This window comes from Anser brachyrhynchus (assembly GCF_964034855.1).
Source record: "Anser brachyrhynchus genome assembly, chromosome: 1".
Classification (NCBI taxonomy): domain Eukaryota; kingdom Metazoa; phylum Chordata; class Aves; order Anseriformes; family Anatidae; genus Anser; species Anser brachyrhynchus.
Window position 1 is genome coordinate 1,522,905 of NC_137694.1, and position 19,555 is coordinate 1,542,459.

General features: G+C 55.4%; 1 protein-coding gene across 1 annotated transcript; it reads left to right on the forward strand.

Annotated features, from left to right (window-relative positions):
• The first annotated feature begins 9 nt into the window (after positions 1-9).
• Positions 10-17,765, forward strand: KLHDC10 (kelch domain containing 10). The gene is made up of 9 exons (XM_080589835.1): positions 10-176; positions 9,167-9,388; positions 9,868-10,022; positions 11,651-11,799; positions 12,413-12,497; positions 13,428-13,494; positions 14,043-14,090; positions 15,580-15,719; positions 16,860-17,765. Exons 1-9 carry the CDS (start codon positions 50-52, stop codon positions 17,067-17,069), a joined length of 1,203 nt encoding a protein of 400 aa, XP_080445961.1. The 5' UTR covers positions 10-49; the 3' UTR covers positions 17,070-17,765.
• Positions 17,766-19,555: the final 1,790 nt, after the last annotated feature.

Consider the following 19,555-nt stretch of genomic DNA (forward strand, 5'->3'; position numbering starts at 1 on the left):
GGAGGGAAGCCGCGGCCTGGCGGCGGCGGCCGGGTAGAAGACGGGAGCTATGGCGGCGGCGGCGGGCGGCGGAGGAGGAGAAGGAGGCGGCCGGGATCCGAAGGGGCCGCGGGGAGCGGCGGGGGGGGAGCTCCTCAACCGCTTCGTGCAGCTCCCGGGCAGGCCGCAGCCGGCGGGTGAGCGGGGGCCGGGCCCTGAGGGGATGAAGGAGGCCGCGCCCCCCCCCCCCTCCCCCCCCCACCGGGATCACCTCACGGGCCCGGCCCCCTCATAACGGGGGGGTTTTGGGGTCCCGGGGGAGTTTTGGGGTCCCTGGGGGGTCCCGGGGGGGTTTTGGGGTCCCGGGGGGGGGGTTCGGGGTCCTGGGGCCGTTGGGAGCCGGGGGCGGCGTTAACCTGACCTGATCCCCTGGGGGGGGGTTCCTCCGCCGCCCCCCGGCCCCTTTTTCCCCCTCTCGTCCCCTTCTTCCCCCCTAATTCCTCCCCCTCGTCCCTTTTCCTCCCTCTTTCAGACCCCCCCCAATCCCTTTTCTCGCCTTGTCTCTTCCTTCCCAATCCTAACGGGCTCGGGAACCCCCCCGGGGGCAGGGGTGCCCCCATCCCAACAACCCCCACGTGTTTGGGGAGCACCCCAGGGTCACCCCGCAGTCCTACAGGAGGCATGGTCGCCCCCGTCCTGTCCATCCTGTGATCCTGAGGAGGGTCTGGGGCACCCTGGGGTCACCCCGCAGTCCCACAGGAGGGGAGATCACCCCCATTTTATCAGTCCTGTGATCCTGAGAGGAGTTGGGGGTGCCCCAGGGTCACCCCACAATCCCTCAGGAGGGGAAATCGCCCCCAGTTAATCAGTGATGTGATCCTGAGAAGGATTTGGGGCACCCCGGGGTCACCCTGCAATCCTACAGGAGGGGTGTTCACCCCCATTTTATCAATCCTGTGATCCTGAGAGGGATTTAGGGCGCCCCGTGCTCCTGTGGTGCATTTCCCATGTGGTTTGGGGTTCCCCTCCTCGTGCCCGTAGCAGCCCCTCGCCCAACAGGGCCGCAGATTTCGGGGTGCTGCCACCCCGGAGGGGTTCCCAGCCCTTTCTGCCCCATCCCCACCTCACCGAGCCCTTCAGGGGTGCGAAGCCCGCCCCGGACCAGCAGCTCCTGGGCCGCCGTTTGCACCCCGGTGAGGCCTCAGGAGCAGTGAGGACGCCCCCGAGCCTCGCGGGAGCACCCAGGGGATTTGCCGGGCGGCTCCACGCCTCCTGTTTTGGGGCAGACGCTCAAAAAAAACCCTCCCTTCCTTCTGCGATGGGGGATTTTCTTTCGGTAATGCGAGCTGGTTATCCTCCCCTTCCTGAATTCTGATCCTTGCCTCGAGCGCGTCCTCCTGACGCAGTCCTAACGCTCGCATTCGGGGCTAAAATCACCTTTTTTTTTTTTTTTTTTGGCTAAGGAGCGTGCCTGCACCTGGAGCTCAGCTCGGCGCCGGCGTTTTGAGGCCGCCTGCAGCTCACCGGCGGCCTTTCTGAAAAGCCGGCTGGTGGAAATCCTCTCCTGGAGCTCACTGGAGTTTCCCCCCCCCCCGTCTGGCACCCGCTGAGGTCCTATTTTCGGCGCCCCAGCAGCTGCCGAGACGCAGAGGGGACGTTTCTTCCCCTCCGTCCGTTTCCCCCAGCCGGGGTTGTTCCCTTACCTCTCGCTCCTCTCGAGGAGCTTCGCATCCGTGCTTTCATCTTCCCACCGTTTAGGGCCCTGGAAGCTTTCCGCGAAGCGTGCTGCGGCTTTTTTTGCTGCTTTTTCCCCTTTTTTAGAAGTAATTCCTGCTGTAAATGCTGCAGGGAGCTGGTAGCGTGCCCTGGCCGTGGACGTTTTCTGTTTTCTCTCCGCCCCTCCCTGCAGAGCCCTCTAACCCCTGGTAAGCCGGGTGGCGTTTCGAGTAGTTTCTGGGTTCGTTTCTCGCCAAAACGGCACCAGAGCATCCACGTTTACGTCGGTGCCGCTGTCCTCGCGTTCTCCCTCCGTTCTTTCTTACGCGGCCACGAAAAACAGATTTAACTTACAGCTTCTGCCTTTTTCACCCCCCGGAGAATTTAAAATCCCGCGGGGAAGCGGCGGAGAAAGGGGAGGGGGAGGGCTCTCGGCAGCTGCCGTCGGAGCTGGGTCGCCGTGGCCGCTTCCTCGAGCGGGACGTTTCTGACGAGGGCTTCTCAGAAGAGGCGTTCACGGAGCAGTTTCTGCAGAAGAGTCTCGCCGGCGGCTTGGCAGCTGGAAAAAAAAAAAAGCAGTTTGCGTGTGGTTTTGCGCTCCTCGGAGGAAATCCTCCCGTCCACGCCGAAAACGGAGCCGCGGCAGCGATATTCGGCTCTCTTCGTCACCGCTTTGAGGGTTCAGTGGGGCAGAAACGAGCCGGAGAGCTGAATTACCTCCCTGCCTCTCCCATGCTGGGCTCTTCTCTTTTCCCAGCTGCAATAGGGTTGGAGGGGTTTTTTTTGGGGCAGAAAGGTTCGGAATTTCTGATATGTCTTTAAAATTATACCAGGAAAAAAAAAAAACGAGTATCCTGTACCCGTTTGTGTCTTGAGGGGGGGAGCAAGCCCAAAGCCATTTGTTTGAAGAGTGCTGTGTGCGCGACACCTGAATTTTCCGGAGCCCCTTTCCTGCTTTTCCTCTTTACAAAAAGCAAAAAAAAAAAAAAGGGAAGCTGCCCGAGGCGCGCCCGGTGCGTAAAAACCTGCCGCGATCCGTTAACGTTCAAGTTCACGGGGGTAAAAAGTTTCTCCTGGTTTCTCAGCCGGCCCCCTGCCCCCCCTGAGGACCCCGTTCCGAGCGCCGCCTGGAGGATCCGGGCCCTTCTGCTCCCTTCCCGCGTGGACGGGAGCGCTCGGGATGAAGGAGCGGGTCGGGAGGAAGGGGAGATGCTGAAAAATACCCCCGAGCCAGCAGGGGAACGCGCAGGTCTGTGATAAAAGCACTGAATTTGGTGGGGACGATGGAAGAGCCGAGCGACGTGCCGCTTTTCGTCGAGCCCGGGGCTCTGGCAAGGCCCCAGCAGCGACGTCCAACGAGTAGAAGAGCCGGCGCGCCACTAACGGGACGGGGACGGGGAGGTGACAGCCCGGCGCCCGTCTTTTTCCCCTTCTCCCAGCAGGAGGATGACCGAAAGCCGCGGGAAACGCGAATCGAGGAGGTGTGGGGGCGGTGCCTCCTTCCGCAGCGTTCAGGCAAAATGCTGAGGCTCGAAGGATCTCGTCGGAGGAGCCAGGGGTTCCCAGGGGTTCCCCCGAGGCGTAAAAGACCCGTCCACGGCTGCTCGGGCACTCTACAGCCAGAAAGACGCGGGAGGCACAGCGAGGACTTGGCAGCCCTCGTCCTTTCGTCCCCCAGGTGCTCCTGGCTGGATAATTTGGCTGTTTGCGCTCCTTGCGGCTCTGAGCGGCCAGACCCAGCTTACTTCAAGACCTTTTTTTAGAAATTAAAACCGCCCTCGCCTTCCGCGAGACCTCGCCTCGAGTTCCGTTACCTTCCCGCGCCTTCCGCTCTGCGAATCGCCTCCCGGAGGACACGCCGCTGAAAACGGGCTGAGCAAAAAGAGGGCTGATGCGGGGAGGCGCCGGGGCTGCCCTCCCCGGGGCCGCTCGAGGCCTGGTAGCTGCCTCTCCTGCCCCAGGAACGAGTTACTGATCTGTGTTCGTGAGCTTCGTGCCAGGTGGGCTGCAGGAGAGGGAGGGAAGGGCTCGACTGCTTGGGCGCAGCCTCCAGAGTGAAGCTGGAGCCGCGTGAAACGAAGAGGACTCGCGGCTGTACGCGCAAACGGTGTCACCAGTAAATACGGGGGTGACGAACGGTCCCTCCGGCCCTACGAGGAATGTCTCCGGGGGCCGTCCTTTAAGCAGGAGGGAAACTCGAGGGCATTAAAACCGGCGGTGCTTTGATTGCAGCTCAGGAGTTTCTATTTATTTGTTATTCTCTCAATTTTGGCCGAGCGTTCCCGTTGCAGCCTGGCAGGACGCGGTCCTTGCTTTCAGCACTACCTGCGTGGAAGGATCAGCCCGCAGCGCTGACCCGCTTCGGTGTACGCGGCTCTAGTTTTGGAAGCAGAATAAGCTGGAGGACTTGGGGGAACGCCTCTGCTCTGAGGAGAAGGCTTAGGAAGGGCGGTGCTGGCACCCCTGGGTGGCTGTCACGGGCTTACGGCTGGTCGCCCATCGTCTCAGTAAAACGGGGTGTCGGAAGCAATCCTCATTTGGCAGGAACGATCTGTCAGCCCTTTCCTCGTTTTCGGAGTCTCGCCGTATTTAAAGAGCTTTGAGGCTGGACGCGTTGATTCGAAAACCACGCTGTTGTTTTTTTTTTTAATGCACGCTTGCAGTACCGGAGTCGTTTCTCAAGCGCATCTCGGCTGGAGAAGAAGCGAGGCAGTTGCTCGTTCCTTGAGATTCAGAAACGCCGGCGGCTTTTGTTGCTCAGGTTCTCTTCTGGAGGTCAGAAGCCAGGCGCTGCTCCTGAATTCGCCGTGGATTTCACCTCCACGTGGACGCCCTGATCGCCGAGACTGGCCGTGCTCTTCAACTCCGGTCGTCCCCGCCGAGGTGACAGATAACCGCGCGTGTTCTCCTTGCCGGGGAGCGTCCGTAATGACGAGCGAAACCTTTCAAAGCTTGCATTTAATTATTTTGGTGACTGCAGATTCCGGACGGAGCAGGCAGTTCTCTCTAAATTCCGTCGTCTCCAAACTGGGCACCTGCCGCGCAGACTCTGGCCACCCCGGCTTGCGAAAGGATGTTTTTTTTGCGTCCCCAGCAAGCACCAGCACGCGGCAAAGCTTAGAAATGAGGCCTCGTGATCGCGGAAAGGAGCTGTTGCCACGGATTCTGGTGGCCGTGCTGGTGGAAGGGCATGGCCTGCGTCCGCTTCCAGAGTCTCGCTTCTTAAGCCCGAGGCAGGCAGGTTCACCTTGCGTGGCTTTGCTCCCGAAGGACCTAGGAGTCGTTTTTTCCTCCTGCAGGTTGCGAAGGAAAAGAGCGTGGCATCGCTCTGCTGCGAAGTGGTAACGAGGCGCTGCGGCGACTAAAGAAAACTCCCGTAAAAAGTAAAACTGAACTCTGCAGAAAGCTGATGGCGGAGGCAGACCTCGCTCTGCCGAGAGCTTATTACCGCTGATGAACGCATTTATTTCTGCTTTTCTGGCAGCGTGCTCACAGTAAGGACAAGGCTGGTTTCGTGTAGGCTCTCAGGGCAACCCAGTATTCAAGTCTTCCGTTGTTTATTTATATTTCTGATCACTGAATCTGCCTCATTCCACCTTCTTTAAACTAATAAAAGCCGTCTGGCTGGCTTACCGACCCGCTCGCGGGTATTCCCCCCGCTGTTAACCAAGCCGGCGAGGTGCCGCCGGCGTTCTTTTTCCTGCGGCGATCGGAGGGCGGATAATCGGCTGGAAAGCGGGCGCCTTTGTCCTCTGCGCCTTGTCTCGGCGCTGCTCCGTTGGAAGAGCCTCTCACCTTTTTTGCCGCCCCGTGATGCGGTGGCCGCACTGACTCAGCGCGTGCTCCGCCGTTTAATTCTCCTCCCAGGTAACTTTATGGAGCTGTTGAAACGCAGCGGAGCAATCCGGCCGGCTCGGCCGGAGCTGTTGACACGCGGCGTGGTTCTAGGCGAGCCGGTAGCATTTAATCTGCTGCACAGCTTCAAGGAATCTGACTTCTTGAACGTGAGTGGTTTTTCCAGGCTTTTCGTAGATCTCCGTAGCTCGCAGGCCTCCCAGTTGGAATTTAATAAACTTCGAAGCTTGCGTTGGGGAGAATAGGAACGATATTTACATTAGGATGCAATTCAGCTTTAAAACTCTAGCGTCCTCCTCCCCGTAAGAGGGACGTGTTGACCAGGAGCCTCGTTGGATGCCATTCAGGACCATTAAACCTTCCTCCTTTGACTTGAAGGGTTCCTGTAAGCGTTCTTACACCTCTCTCCTCTCCTCCTCTTCTCCCCAGATCTGTTCTGCCTTCGGAGCTCTCCGAGAGGTAGGGATCAAACATCTCCTGTGTCAGGGGCCGTGCCGCGTCAGGAAGCCCGGCAGCAGGTGCTCACACCGCCTTTTTCCTTGCCCCCCTTTGTTCTGATAATACCCCGTGCCGGAGAGGTGTTTAATTAGGAGGCAGCTCTAACGAAGTTCACCTGGGCCGTGCGAGCAGCTCCCTCTGAAGTCACCTAATGAATCCCCTGCAGAGGGCGGCTTGAGCAGGGCGTCAGCAGGTCGGCGCGTAAAGGTAGCCGGCGAGCGAGCTTCTATCGAGCGGCTCCGTCCTAAATTAGGAGTGTCCTCGTTGTGTCCCTGCCGCAGTATTTCAGCTTAATTCTGGCTGGGTGGCTGCTTATTCCCGTTCCTGCCCTGAGCACCAAGGGGAAGGAGTCTCCGAGGACTGCACCTTCCCGTCCTGCCGGCTCGCTGCTGCTCCAAAGCAGCCACGCTGGGCTTCACAGCCTTCAGCCGGCCACACAACCCGTTTCCCAGTGTAACTCTCCGTAAAGCCGTTTTCTCTAACTGAATTACTTAATAATTAATAATCTAACTGGAGAGTTGCTGGCGAGGCCCTTGGCCGGGGGTTGTGCAGGCTGCAGGAGGAAGGCAGCAAACCTGTGGGTGTTTTCCTGCACCACCAGAAGCTGCTGTGCGTTGGGTAGGCTCGTCGCAGCTGCTGACGCTCGGAGCAAACACGTCCAAAACGTGCGTTAAGGATTTTGGCAGGAGCCGCGAATCATCGAATAGGGCGTAATTAAATGGAAACCCGTCTCCTCGCTGGAGGTCCAGGGCGTAGAGCTTGTCTGCTGAGGAAACCGATCTGAATGAGCTCCTAAGTACGTCCAGCTCGGACGGTTCCTTTCTTTAACAGGCAGAACTAGAGAAAAAGGTTAATTTTCTAGAGGTAGAAAACAGATTTCTGTATAAATGGGAAGATGCGTACGTGCTTGGTGCACCCCTCCTGCTGTGCCGGGGACCTGCCTGCACCAGAGCACTGAGCCCTTCGTGTCAAACTGTAATTTCTTGACAAGGCCAGGCGCCTTCCCTTTTCATTTTGAACGAATGCCTCCTCGGTTTTGTTTATTAACGTATTTTCTTTGAATTGGGCCCTTTAATCCGCTCGCCGTGTGCGAAGCTCGGCCTTATTCCCCTCTTCCCTCTGCAAGGTTCTCCCTGCAGGGGTTTTAACAGGGAAATAGGATCCGCAGTGAACGTAAAAGTCGTATTTCAACTCTTAATTCCCTATTACCACTTAAACACGGTGTGGCTGGACTAAACCTCCCCTGCCAGCTGTGTGCTCGGTGCCGCTCCCCTTTCAGCCCTTCCAGGCTCCTTGGGACCGCCGGGGACGAGGCAGAAGACGGCTGGAGCCGGGCGAGCTTCCTTTGGCCGAGCGCAGACACGTGAGCCCTTCTGTAGGATTTCCTTTATGGACTGGGAGAGACACGGGCACCTCCCGGGCCTGCTTTTGGCTGCAGCCATGCAGGGTGAGAGGAATCGCCCTCTGGAGGTGGCTGCCTGCGGGAGGCTGAACCATTGCCTTCACCCCGAGTACCTTTATTATCGCCCCTGGGCTCGCTTAGGGGAAGCGAGTCCCTTCTTCGGGTAGTTCCAGGCTTTAAAACACGAAGCCAGGAGGGACGGATGCTCGTTGCCCTCCGTGAATCCCCTCTGAAGCACGCGGCGCGCGTTAGCAGCTCAGTCCGGCGCCGGGGCCAGGAGCTTGCTGGCTGCAGCCCTCGGAGCTTTTCGTAACCACCCCTCGGTGCGGGTGCGCGGCTAGCTGGGAGCACGAAGCTGCCTCAGCAGAGAGGCAGAAGACGAGCGATTTTTTTTTTTTCCTTCCCTTTCCTCCCCTCTCTTTCGTTTGGGGCATGCCGGGGCCCTGGAAGCAAGCCAGGGCCATGGAAACTTTGCCGCGAGGCGTCTGTGTGAACTCCGAGCAGCTTTAATGCCGCACGCGAGCTGGAACGAAAAGCGGCAGCAGCACGCCAGGAAGGTGCAAGCACAGCCGCTTGTGCTGAGCTAAAATCCGCAGCTTGGTCTGGACAAATCATTTATTTCACCTTTCCTGCGGGAAAGATGCTTGCTGCTTCGTTTGTTGTCGCTCCGTGCGTCCGATTCACTGCTGATAATCGTAACGGGCTCTAAGAAGAAACACGATGGGTCCTACCGAGACCTTTCTCCGGGTCCTGTTCCATCTTAAAAGTCCCTAAAAGAGCTGTGAGGGCAGGTGGGTGGTGCAGATCACGGGTTGCTGGCTCTGAGGGCAGCTGTGGGGATCTGCTTTTGATTTTTATTTTTTCCTTTTGGTCTTTATTGTCAGCTGAACCAAAGTCTGCCGTGAGGGGTGATTGAAGGGTGGTGGTCACCCGCTGAAATTTTAGGGGAACATTATGTATCGTCCTTCTCGAGGTGAAGCTGAGAGGCAGTCTCACCAAAGCCGCGTTATATTGCATTAAAAAAATGAGTTTTGGAACTTTCCTGGTCTACACCCGCCTCATAACCAGATCCTTTGTTCGGGGACCCGACCGTTTTCTCCTTTCCTCTTTCTCCTCCGTTACGTGGCCCCATGTCGCACTGGAGGAAAACCCCTGGCTCTGCGCTGGCCTCTTACGAGCGCTGAATCGGAACAAGCGTGGAAGTTTGATCGCTTGTCGGTGAAGACTTCGGATACCCAACAAGATCATTGCTGTTGAGTTTATCCCGGACCGACCGCCATGCGTGTACCGGTCTTGTTTGCCTCTTCTGGTTGAGACCTGAGCTTGAGCTCCCCGTCGGCATTTTGGAGCTATTTCCTAAGTCAATCAGTCACCCAGAATGCCAGAAAGGGGAATCGGTTAACAAATAACAGCTAAAAAAAACCTTGAAGCTAGCTTTTGCGGTAGGATTGACGTCTGAAAGGCTTCCCGTGCCCTGAGCTGCGGGCCTGTGCTCTGGGGGCTGCAGCGGACGTGACCGAGGCGGTGACGCGCGGCGGCTCTCCCTGCTCCCGCTCAGAGAGGCGGGTCCGACACGAAAACCGTCACCTCCCGGCTGCAGATGGGACTCCTTGCTGTCAAACCCCGCGATGAGGACCACCGTGCTCCTGCCCCTCAGCCACCAGCGTGGCCGCAGACGTCCCCCTGAGGCTCCCCTGCCTTCTCTTTGCGCTGCAGGTCACAGATCTCCCCCGGCGAGGAGCGGCCACCGGTGCGTGGCGGACAACGCCAACCTGTACGTCTTTGGAGGCTACAATCCCGATTACGACGAGTCCGGTGGGCCGGAGAACGAAGACTACCCGCTCTTCAGGGAGCTCTGGCGGTACAACTTTGCCACGGACACCTGGCATCAGATGGGCACGGAAGGCTACATGCCCAGGGAGCTGGCCTCCATGTCACGTACGTATGGAAACGCAGCGCCCGGGCATCGACTCCTGAGGCCGCTGTAATTGGTGGCATGCAAAACCAGGCAAGACCGGGAAATCTGGGGCCCGTTTCCATCTCTCGTACGCGTAGGCAGTGAGTTTGGGTTGGGTTTTTTTGGTTTTTCTTCCTCTTCTCTAGGGCTGAGGCCAGGAGGAAGAAAAAACTTCAGATGTCTTTGGGAATTGAGCTTAACAGCTGCGAGGCCTCTGTGTTTTCGGTGGACAGGTGCTTGATGCAGCCATCTCAGAGCACCCAAAATAGATCTCTTTGTTCGCTAGTCGTTTTTAAAAGCGAGCCCTTGGTTTCCATGGTTTTAGCTTGCATTCTCTCTCTTTTAGAGCGTTTCAAGGCCGTAAACGCGTGGCGTGAGTTGTAGGATGTCTGAACGGAGCAGAGTCGCTCTGCCTCGCTGCCTCTCACAGCAACAAGTCTCTCTGCTCTGTCTTTCCTAGTCGTATTGCACGGCAACAACCTGCTCGTGTTCGGGGGCACCGGGATCCCCTTCGGGGAGAGCAACGGCAACGACGTCCACGTCTGCAACGTCAAATACAAGAGATGGGCCCTGCTCAGCTGCCGAGGGAAGAAACCCAATCGGATCTACGGCCAGGTAGGAGGCGCAGCACTTGTCGGGCGCGGTGCGTGCGCCTGCGTACGCTATGTGGTGTCCTGCAGCGGGGGCCAGAGCTTGAAAACTTATTTTCCTTTGAAATCTCAAAGAATCTTGCAGTTAAAAAACCCCAAATTTAACTAGATGCCAGATGGATTTGAGTGAAAAGGTACGTCTGATAAAAGCAGTAGCTGGTACTTTCTGGAGTTGCTCTGTAGCCTCCTCAGAGCCTTTAAAATCCCAAATATAAATGAAAACGATGTTTAGGAGGTCTTATTTGTGTTAAAATAACACCTTTTAAAACTGACCATGGCGTCCTGAATGAGCTTGATGTCCAATACAGCGCAAAAAACTACATTCACTCTCGTGGGAGGTCTGCCAGCTTTTGCTGTGCTTTCCAGTAACACTGCCGTGAATCCGTGCAGACGTTTACAACCCACCTAATTTCTCATTTAGCCGCATGCCAGACGCTTGGGGTCGGGGAGGGCTGTCTTCCCCTGTCCCAGCGCAGCCCTAGCCGGCCTTGGGCAGCAGCTGCGCCTCTTCTCCCACCTCGAATCGCGTCGGGGAAGGGCTGCCTGCACCGCCTTCGAGCCGACGCTCCCGAGTGCTTCTGAATTGTGCAGGCTGTCTCCGTTTGGTGAGGCTTAACCACTGCGTTCAGGGCTTTGTTATGCTTAATCCTGCTGGCTGTCTGATACTGCTCTATAAGATTCTCCGTACCAGTATGCGTAAGGTCAGCGTGAAGGAGACCCAGGGTTTTTTCTTTGCTTTGAGCCCCTGCTGCACAGATTCGAATCATCTGACGTCTGAAACGTAGCAGCTCCTCTCAGCTCATCTGGCTCGCTGCTCAGCCTTGCCTCCTCCGCGGCTTTTTTCCTTTCTGTTCCTTTATTACGCTTCTTGGCACCTGCTGCTGCTTGCACAGTGCTTCGTGCCATTTGTTCTGCTTTTCTGGGAAGCCTTGCCCTGTATCTCCCGTGTTCCCCCTGAAGCTTTGAACACTCTTTCCCTTCCTTCTCCCCTCGGCTTTTGGAGCTCTCCACTCTTGCAGTTACGGAGGGTTCAGAGGGAGCCTTTTGCTACAGCTGCCGGCGCGTTGCGAGCCAGTCCAAATGCTGGCTCCTGATCGCGAGGATCAGGACTGGCCCTGCTCAGGGCTCAGTGCACTGGCTGTTGGCAGTAAGGGAGCATCACCGAGGCTTATGCTAAGAAACCTCTCTGCCGGGTTTTAGAAACTCTTTCCAGGAACGTTAGTGTTGCCATGACACTGCTCTCCCTGATGAAACCGAAACAAGAATTTTTCTTACAGAATTCAAGCTCGTGGGCTTTCTTCCCCGCCTCGTGCCCCAGCTTTCTCCTCTAGCCATTACTTCCTTTTCCCTCGGGAGTTTTTTTTTTTTCTTCCTGTTCCTTTTAGGTACTCATTCTGTGACCGTGGAGCTGCAGAAACCCCACTATATTTTGCGTATTTTCTTCGTTTGCCCGTTGTATATTTTCTGAACACAGAGCTCCGGAATTTGTGGGTAGAGCTTTGCCAGCAGTGCCTTGCTTCGGGAGGGTGGGAATCCTTTTTCAGGCGCTGCTGCCACATGTCCTTCCTAACTGTTTTCCCTGTTACCTTGCAGGCCATGGCCATCATCAATGGTTCCTTGTACGTGTTTGGTGGGACGACCGGTTACATCTACAGTACCGACCTGCATAAGCTAGACCTCAACACTAGGGAGTGGATCCAGCTGAAACCGAACAACATGTCCTGTGACATGCCAGAGGAGAGGTGAGAAGCTGTCGGTCTGGAGAGCTTTCACACTGGGGAGTCATCGCTTTTACCGGGACTGAGAAGCTCAGAGAGCATGGACAGGCTGCCGAGCGCTTTTAGAGCAGCGTCTTTGTGAACCCGCTGGGTCTGGTATGCAGGAGGATTTAGGGATGGGGTGTGCAGCTCCTGCCAGGCACCGCTCTGTGCTGCCAGACCAGAGGAGGGGACTTGGGGCAGCTGGCGAGCGCTGCGGAGGGGACGAGACTCCGCCTGATCCCTGTCCCTTGTCTCGTTCTGTAGCGAGGTGCGGAGGAAGGAGATCTGTTAGCGACCTCAGGGTGAGAAGGGAAAGGAGTATTGAGGGCTCCTGTGCTCCAGAAATTGTTGCATTTAAAGTCCGTGCTGCTCTGCTCTCAGAAAACACCTTTCCAGCTGCTGAAGTGCTGCTTGGGTTGCTCGTGAAAGCTTCCGCAGCCCCTGCGAACTGCCAGCCTGAGGGACTGGCACGGCGTGGGCAGGCTTGGGGTGCCTGCTCAAACCACTCGAGAGCGGTGGTGCTCGCAGAAAGCTTTGTTCTTGCTCACTTGCGCTAATTCCTCATGCTGCCAAATGTCCGTCTCTGCACCTGCAGGTACAGACATGAAATCGCACACGACGGTCAACGGATTTATATCCTGGGAGGCGGAACTTCCTGGACAGCTTATTCCTTAGATAAGGTAAGGTGATCAGAAACCTGCAGGCCTTGCCTGGACAGGAGGTTTTCTGCGGCGAGGCATAACCAGCGCAGTCACTTCGTCTGTCTGGGGAGCTGGGTTTAAAAAATAAAAATAATTCCTGGGACCAGATTTCTCTCCTGCTTCTGTAAAACCTGGTGTTACCGCAAACACGTCCCGTGGACTTAGAAATGACTCATCTGTGTTACCTGATGACAACACAGATGTGCAAAATAGCTTTGTTCTCACAGACCTGTTATCAAAGATTCTTGTTTAAAAACTCTTGGGACCTCTCTCACAACTCTGTAGTTGCGCCAAAACAGGAAAGTGCCAACGAAGTTCCTTGATGTGTAATTTGAATATCGATATGGTGACTCTTCTTCTCTTCTCCCTTAATCCTAAGTTTTAATTTCCTTTCTCGTAAACATTTTTCCCCGTTAAAATTTGGGCAGGGAAGAGTGAATTCATCTTGGAATAGTGAGATGATAAATGAGGAAGCTTTAAATAGCGCTCCACTTCCCAAAAAGTTGAAACTGTAGAAGTTAACGTGACTTTTCCGCTTCATTCTCTGCATTTTTGTCTTCTTAGGTGCAGTATGAGCTAAGTATTTCTAAATACCTCTGAGAACTGGAGGGTGTGGGCTTTATTGGTCCTTTTTTGTTTTCCTTAAAGCAATATTCTTTTTGTCCAGCTTTGGGGCTCAAATAGCACAGTTGCGGAGGAAAGCCTTAGTAAGCCGGTACGTTTTGAAGGTGATTTTATACCTGCTTAGTCACTGGCTGCATTAGCTATTTTCATTTTTACACTTGGTGAACCAGAGGTGTTATTTATAGTGGCTCCCCGGGTCGGAGTCTAGTTTTGTCACCCTGCAGCTGCGTCATTGTAGTGCTGGCAGAGCCAGGAGCAACTAACGGCCCCTCTTTGTTCCTTCAGATCCACGCCTACAACCTTGAGACCAACACCTGGGAGGAAATTGCCACGAAACCGCATGAAAAAGTTGGTGAGTCTGGAAACGTCGCCAGTCGTCGTCTTTAAACCAGAGAGCGGCCAGGATGCACGAAAATGCAGTCAGGTGGCAGTCTGAAAGCCTGCCTTGAAGCCTTGTTGTAGTCATGACTTTAACTGGCTTCAGGACCCTGCTCCTTTGTAGCTTTAGCAGTGAGAACTAACCCAGGTGGAGTTTATTTGGCTTCTCTCCCTCCCTGGAGAGGTTAGGTGACAGGGGCTGCCCATCTCTGCTCCCTCTGAGGGACCGGCTGCTGGCCTGGTTAGCGCTGGGAGTCTTCCTGAAAAGCCAGAGGGGAGAGCAGGAGGCTGTGGGGAGTGAGATCTTTCTTTCCTGGAGAGCAGATAGAGGCCAAACCTCCTGAAAGAGCCAGTTGCTAAATTAGAGATGTTAGACCTGTGATTGCGGGAAAGCAGAAGCCCTTATCAATGAAAAAAGGAATTCTCGTCCTTGATTATACGTTGAGGTAAAATCACCACTTGTGCGAGCACTGTAAAAGCAGCTAGAGTTGATGCCTCTTTCTTTTTTTGTTTCCCCCTCAGGCTTCCCAGCAGCCCGAAGATGCCATAGCTGCGTTCAGATAAAAAACGGTAAAGCCTGCCTGTTGAAAATTGGTGTATCTCGATACAGCCTAGCGGTGACAAGCCACGTTCGAGGGAACTGCAGGGCACGCGTGTCTTTTCTGGAAGAGGATTTTTCCCGTTAACAGCCTTAAACCACCTGATTGACACCACTCTTCATACGAGGGAGATTGCTCTTGCAGGCAAACGTGTTTCTGAAACGCACGGTGCTGTCCCTGCCTGGAATTCGGCAGTGTTTTATGCAGTTAACACAACATACAAATTTCCTTGGGACACGTGGCTACCTTAATGTAAAATATCATGCATTTTAGCACGATAGCATAACATTTTAGCCACGGGTGTCCGTGATAGTTTGCAGCTTCTTGGTGGTGAGCTTACGGGGGGGTTTGAGCGATGCTTCTGTTAGAGCCTGGCGACTCACCGGCTGGCTTCACAGTTTGCTTTGAAAACCAAAGTGGGGCCAGGTCCTGGGAGCAGAGTTCTTTAGAGACGAGATTGTTCAGGGATTTCTATGATAGCGTGTGTCCTTTCCATGATGCTGTACGTCCAAGATGCTCACATAGCGTGGATTACGAGGCAGTAGCAGAGCTAGCACTTCAGTCTTTCCAGTCTCTGGTAAAAGGGTGGCTGTGTTACACGCCAGGAGCTGCACAGAGCTTAGCAGAGCCTTTTGCTCCTCCCTTCAGTCCTCCAAACGTTCCCGCTGTAAATAACTTGCACACAGCTCCTTGAAGCACAGCTTAAAGAGGGCCGTGCACGTGCAGCCTGCGTTCGATTGTCCCGTTGTGACTGGCGGCGCTTGGACCTCTTAAGCGGGGTTTGGACCTCTCCCATAGCCTCATTGTCCTCAAAGAATGCGTTTTCCCAACCCTGATAAATAACACATAGCTCATAATGGACTGAAGGAGCAGTTAGAGCGTTGATCCTTCTTCTTAAAACCGTTTTCAGTTCCGCTGCTGAATGCTGGATGTTTAAATGCGCTGAGCCGTGCAGAAGCGCGATGCAGCTGATTATATTTCTTAGGAGCGCTAATTGTGGCAGTAAAGTAAGGCAGGAGGTGGGAGATGCTTCCGGCCGCCTTCAGCATCGTGCAAGTCGAGAACTTGTGCAAAGCCAGGAGCTGAGGACCTGGCACTAGGGCACACAGCAGCCTGGGGCCAGGGCTGTGACTGGTCCCTGTGGGCTTACAAACACAGGAATCAGCTCGAACCTCTGCATTCAGGCTGGTTAGGGCTTGCTGCAGCGCCTTAAAGCAGGAATCGTCCTGCATCCGTGCTTCTCAGGGGCACTCGTCCCTTCATCTGCCGGAGCGGGGCTGGGATCACGGGCTGGGAAGTGGCCTCAGTAGGGTGGGACTGACCTGGGAGGTGTCGAGAGCTTGTGCTGAGACAACCTAAGCGGCGATCCTAAAACCGTTCAGAAAGGTGCTCGCTTCATCTGCAGCACGTTTTGTAATTCCCGAGGGATGTAAGCACTGCGGGTTTCCTCTCTCCTGCAGATGTGTTCGTCTGCGGAGGCTATAACGGAGAAGTGATTCTGGGAGACGTCTGGAAGCTGAACCTGCAGACTTTCCAGTGGGTCAAGCTGCCAGCCGCCATGCCTGAACCCGTGTATTTCCACTGTGCTGCTGTCACCCCAGTAAGTGACTCACTTCTTTCCTGCGTCGCTCAAGGTCAAGGTGTTTGTCCGAGCGTTTGTGTGGGCTGCAGATAGAGCTGAGATGTTACCGCCTGGGTGCAGCATCTCGAGGGAGGCTGAGAGCCGCTCTGAGGTTACCACGCCGACTACTTCTGCTGTTTGAAGAGCTGTAGCACACAGTTTCTGCTGTCTGAAAGCAGCGATGTGGACCTTTAGCTTTTAAACCGCATTAGCTCTAGCTCCAGGAAGTAATTCGGTGTGAGAACATCAATTCCTGTTTGCAAAAGGAAATAAAACACCCACAAATACTTCCCCGAGTAAATGTTCTTGCCGTGAATTTGGCCCACAGAGCACAGCTAGGGTTGGAAGATGAGCAGGTGAGCGGCCTTCTGTGGAAAAGCCGGGAAGGTGCCTTTTGCAGTACCTTGAAGCAGAGCGAGGCGTGACCGACAGGCAGCACAAAGTGCGTTTGTCTGTGCCTTCAGCCTCCTGTACGTCAGGGAAACGAGAGAGGAGGAGATGCTCAGGGTCCTTTCGTCATCTAGGTTGGCGGTTGTTATAAATGCAACTTTTTCTGGGAAATCCTAGGCTGGATGGACACATTTACCAAGAAGGAGGTAGGCGATGAGAGCAGGACTGCCCTTTCTTTTCCTGTACGCTGAGAAAATGCCACTCAGAGCAGGCCAGCAGCCAAGCTTTTCCCGTCTCTACATTTGTATGATTCCTCAAGCAGGCTCGTGTTGTGCTGCTGAGCCAGCAAAGGGAACACAACATCTTTGTGCGTTTCTTTTGACTTTTTAACTAAATATATTTTCTTAAATGTAAGTACGGTTCTATAATAACTTATCACTTTGCCCCACTCCTAAAATTGATTCCTTGGGGTAGAATTCACCTAGCAAAGCACTCTAAGCTGGTGGGTATGTGCTTTAGGGTGATAGAAGCATGCCCTCAGCAGCGGGATTCCTCCCCCTAGCTATGAAAGGAGCCCAGGGAGAGCGGCTCAGGTGGTGACGCCTCTGTCAGGCGCACAGAAAGCCGAATCCTGGTTTTCCTGGCAGCATCGTGCTTCAGCGCAGGCCAGCACCTTCAGGTTTGCCCTTTCTGCCTGCACCCTGTGTAACTCCCCTCTCTCCTCTCCAGGCTGGCTGCATGTACGTTCACGGCGGGGTGGTCAACATCCACGAAAACAAACGGACTGGCTCGCTCTTCAAAATGTGGCTGGTGGTGCCCAGCCTGCTGGAACTGTCGTGGGAGAAGCTCCTCGGCTACTTCCCTCGCCTAGCCACGCTCTCCAGAGCTCAGCTTTTGCACCTCGGACTGACGCAGGGACTTGTCGAGCGACTAAAATGAGGCCGTCTCGGGCTTCTGCCCCAGGCACACCACGTCCAAAAGGCCCCTTCCCCTCCCCTATTTATGGATACTGCGGGTGGTCTCGCTAAGACCGCGGCGGAACCTGCTCAGCGCCTTACTCAGCAAATACATCGATGCCTTTCCGGAGATTTTTACTTTCAGTTGTCGGAACTTCCGCTTTTTATTTATGGAGCTCGAACTTCCTGCCGTTAATCAGAAAAAAATACTCTGGGACTCATTCATGCCATCCAGCTGCCATCAGCACACGCTTGCAATCTAACGGGGGGGGTGGGGGGGGTGGGCTGGGGAGCTTCACGAATGTCAGACCTCACGCTGCCGTGGGGGGCGCATCCCCGTTAGCATTTTCATGAGCTGTACCTAACGGAGGCCGTTCCCTGCGGAACGACAGCTGCCTTTTGCTCTGGGTGCCGCCCCGCTGAGCTCTCCCTCTATAAAAAAAAAAAAGAACTCTTGCCCTTTGAAGGCTTCGCATGTGTTTTGTGGGCATGTTCCCAGCCTCTTCGTGCTTCGGAAGGGGGCCAGGACGTTGCGCGAGGAGGCACTGAGCGAATCTCAGCCCGTGCAGCGTTCCTGGCGCGGTCTGTGTCGATTTGAAGCGCCTGCGGCTGTGTTCTTCGCCTTTTCATATTGAAAGGGTTGCTTGGAAGCCTGGTTAAAAGTTGCCACTTAACCGGACTACTGCGAAGTTTACTCAGGGTGCTGGGGGGGGGGGGAGCAGCTCTGGGGGGGGGCTCCCCCTCAGACCTGCAGGGAGCTGCACGAAGACGGGGCCAGGCTCTGCGCTGTTCCCTGGTTCAGGTTCCCCCTGAACCCCCCACCTGGCTTCCACCATCTGATTCTCCACCGCCTACCTGGGAGCTTTTTGGGCTCCTCCCTCCCCTGTGTTGGGGCAGTCCCTTGTTCACTTTTTGTTCTTCTGGGGGCAGGGGATGTTAGGCCTTCCAGGAAACAAAGCATTAAAAAAAGAAGAGTGAGGGAACAGCTCTCATGCCACAAGCAGTGTTCCTCTCTGCCCCAGCAGGAGAAGGGACAGCGGTCTGTCCCTTGCTGTGCTCCATGTGACACCCAGCAGCCCTCCTCCACTGGCACCAGGTTTGTGCAAACTCCTCCTCCTTCGAAGCTCATTTTTAAGTGCCCCCTTTTTTTCTTTTAAAAAGGGGCAGCAAAACCCAAACCAGCTTCTCCTAATCCCTTCCCCTTCTGTCAGCTAAGACCAAGGTTAGGTTCTGCAAGGTTTTAGTTTCCGTTAGATTCTGCAGGGTTTCAGTAGACAGCATTCGTGTCGAAACAAACCCTGGCCTTGACTTCACCTCATTAACCTGACCTGCAACTGCCCGAGCCTGACCCCCCAGCTTAGGGTGCACCCAGCTTTCTTATTCACAAGCCCCAGCGTTAAACCCTTCCAGTTCTTGCGTGCAGATTTGGCCCCAGTCCTGCTGTTTTTTTTCCAGCCCCAGCACAAAACAGCTGCAAGGTGGGCACCACTGCTGAGTGCTTTCCCGGCAGCTCCGCAGCCCCTGCCCAGCTCTGGGGTTTGGGAAACAACGAGCAGCAAGCTGGCAGGACTCAACCCTGCCCTCCTGCCCCTGGCTTGCTGTGTCCTCTTCTGGAGTAAGCTTTTGGGACCATGGTGGGCAAGGTGACCTTCTCCAGCTCCCTCTTCTAGCCTGAGCTCGGGGGCTTTCAGCCCCCAGGACTGGATGCCTGCACTGCATCTTTGTCCTGTAGCCTGCAGGTGAGCTGGGGCTGAGTTACTGAACCAGCCTGATTACACAGCTCCTGGTTTTTCCCCTCCCTACCTTAAAGAAGGATTCCATCTTCACAAAGGGTTATTAAAATCATCCCAGCCTGGCTCTCTGCTCAAGCTGACTCCTTAAAAGTGACTTAAGCTCAAGCTGGCTCCTTGTCCTCTGTGCTCCAGGGGGATCACAGACATGGGGCTGCGGGGAGCAGAACGCCACCGGTGCCTGCTGTGGCAGCACAGGGAATGTGTCCAGGATGTGTCCAGCCTCAGCCTAGCTCCAGCCTGACACCACTAACACCATCACATCATCTTTGCTCCAAATCAAGGGTGACGACAGGGGTGACTAACCAGGGTCCTGCCCAGCAGCTCACAGCACCATCCTTGATGTGCTCAGGGCTGGGCCATCCCCTCCAAGAGCTCCTGCTCCAGCCTCCAGCAGAGGCCACTGGGGCACCACAGGAGCTTCGTGCAGAGGCTTCGTGCTGGGACAGGGCTTAAAAAGAGAAACGGCTCCAGGCTTTTTTCACCCCCCCCCCCTCCAGCTCCTGCTTTGGGTCCCTGCACCTTCAGCCCAGGCTGTGCCCAAATACACCCTGCTCCCTCTGAAGAGGGATTCCCTTCGCCCAACACCATACTTACGAGCAACAAGCAGAGCGATCCTGCCTCTGCCGGAGCAGGACCCGAGAGAGAAGGAAGGGATTCGGCTCCTCTGCTGGAACTG

Bases quoted from the DNA above. Each gene is read 5' to 3' on its own strand.
- KLHDC10 (XM_080589835.1), top strand. From the start codon at position 50: ATGGCGGCGGCGGCGGGCGGCGGAGGAGGAGAAGGAGGCGGCCGGGAT. The intron at 10,023-11,650 runs GTAGGAGGCGCA...GTTACCTTGCAG, and splicing joins CCAATCGGATCTACGGCCAG to GCCATGGCCATCATCAATGG. The intron at 15,720-16,859 runs GTAAGTGACTCA...TCTCCTCTCCAG, and splicing joins ACTGTGCTGCTGTCACCCCA to GCTGGCTGCATGTACGTTCA.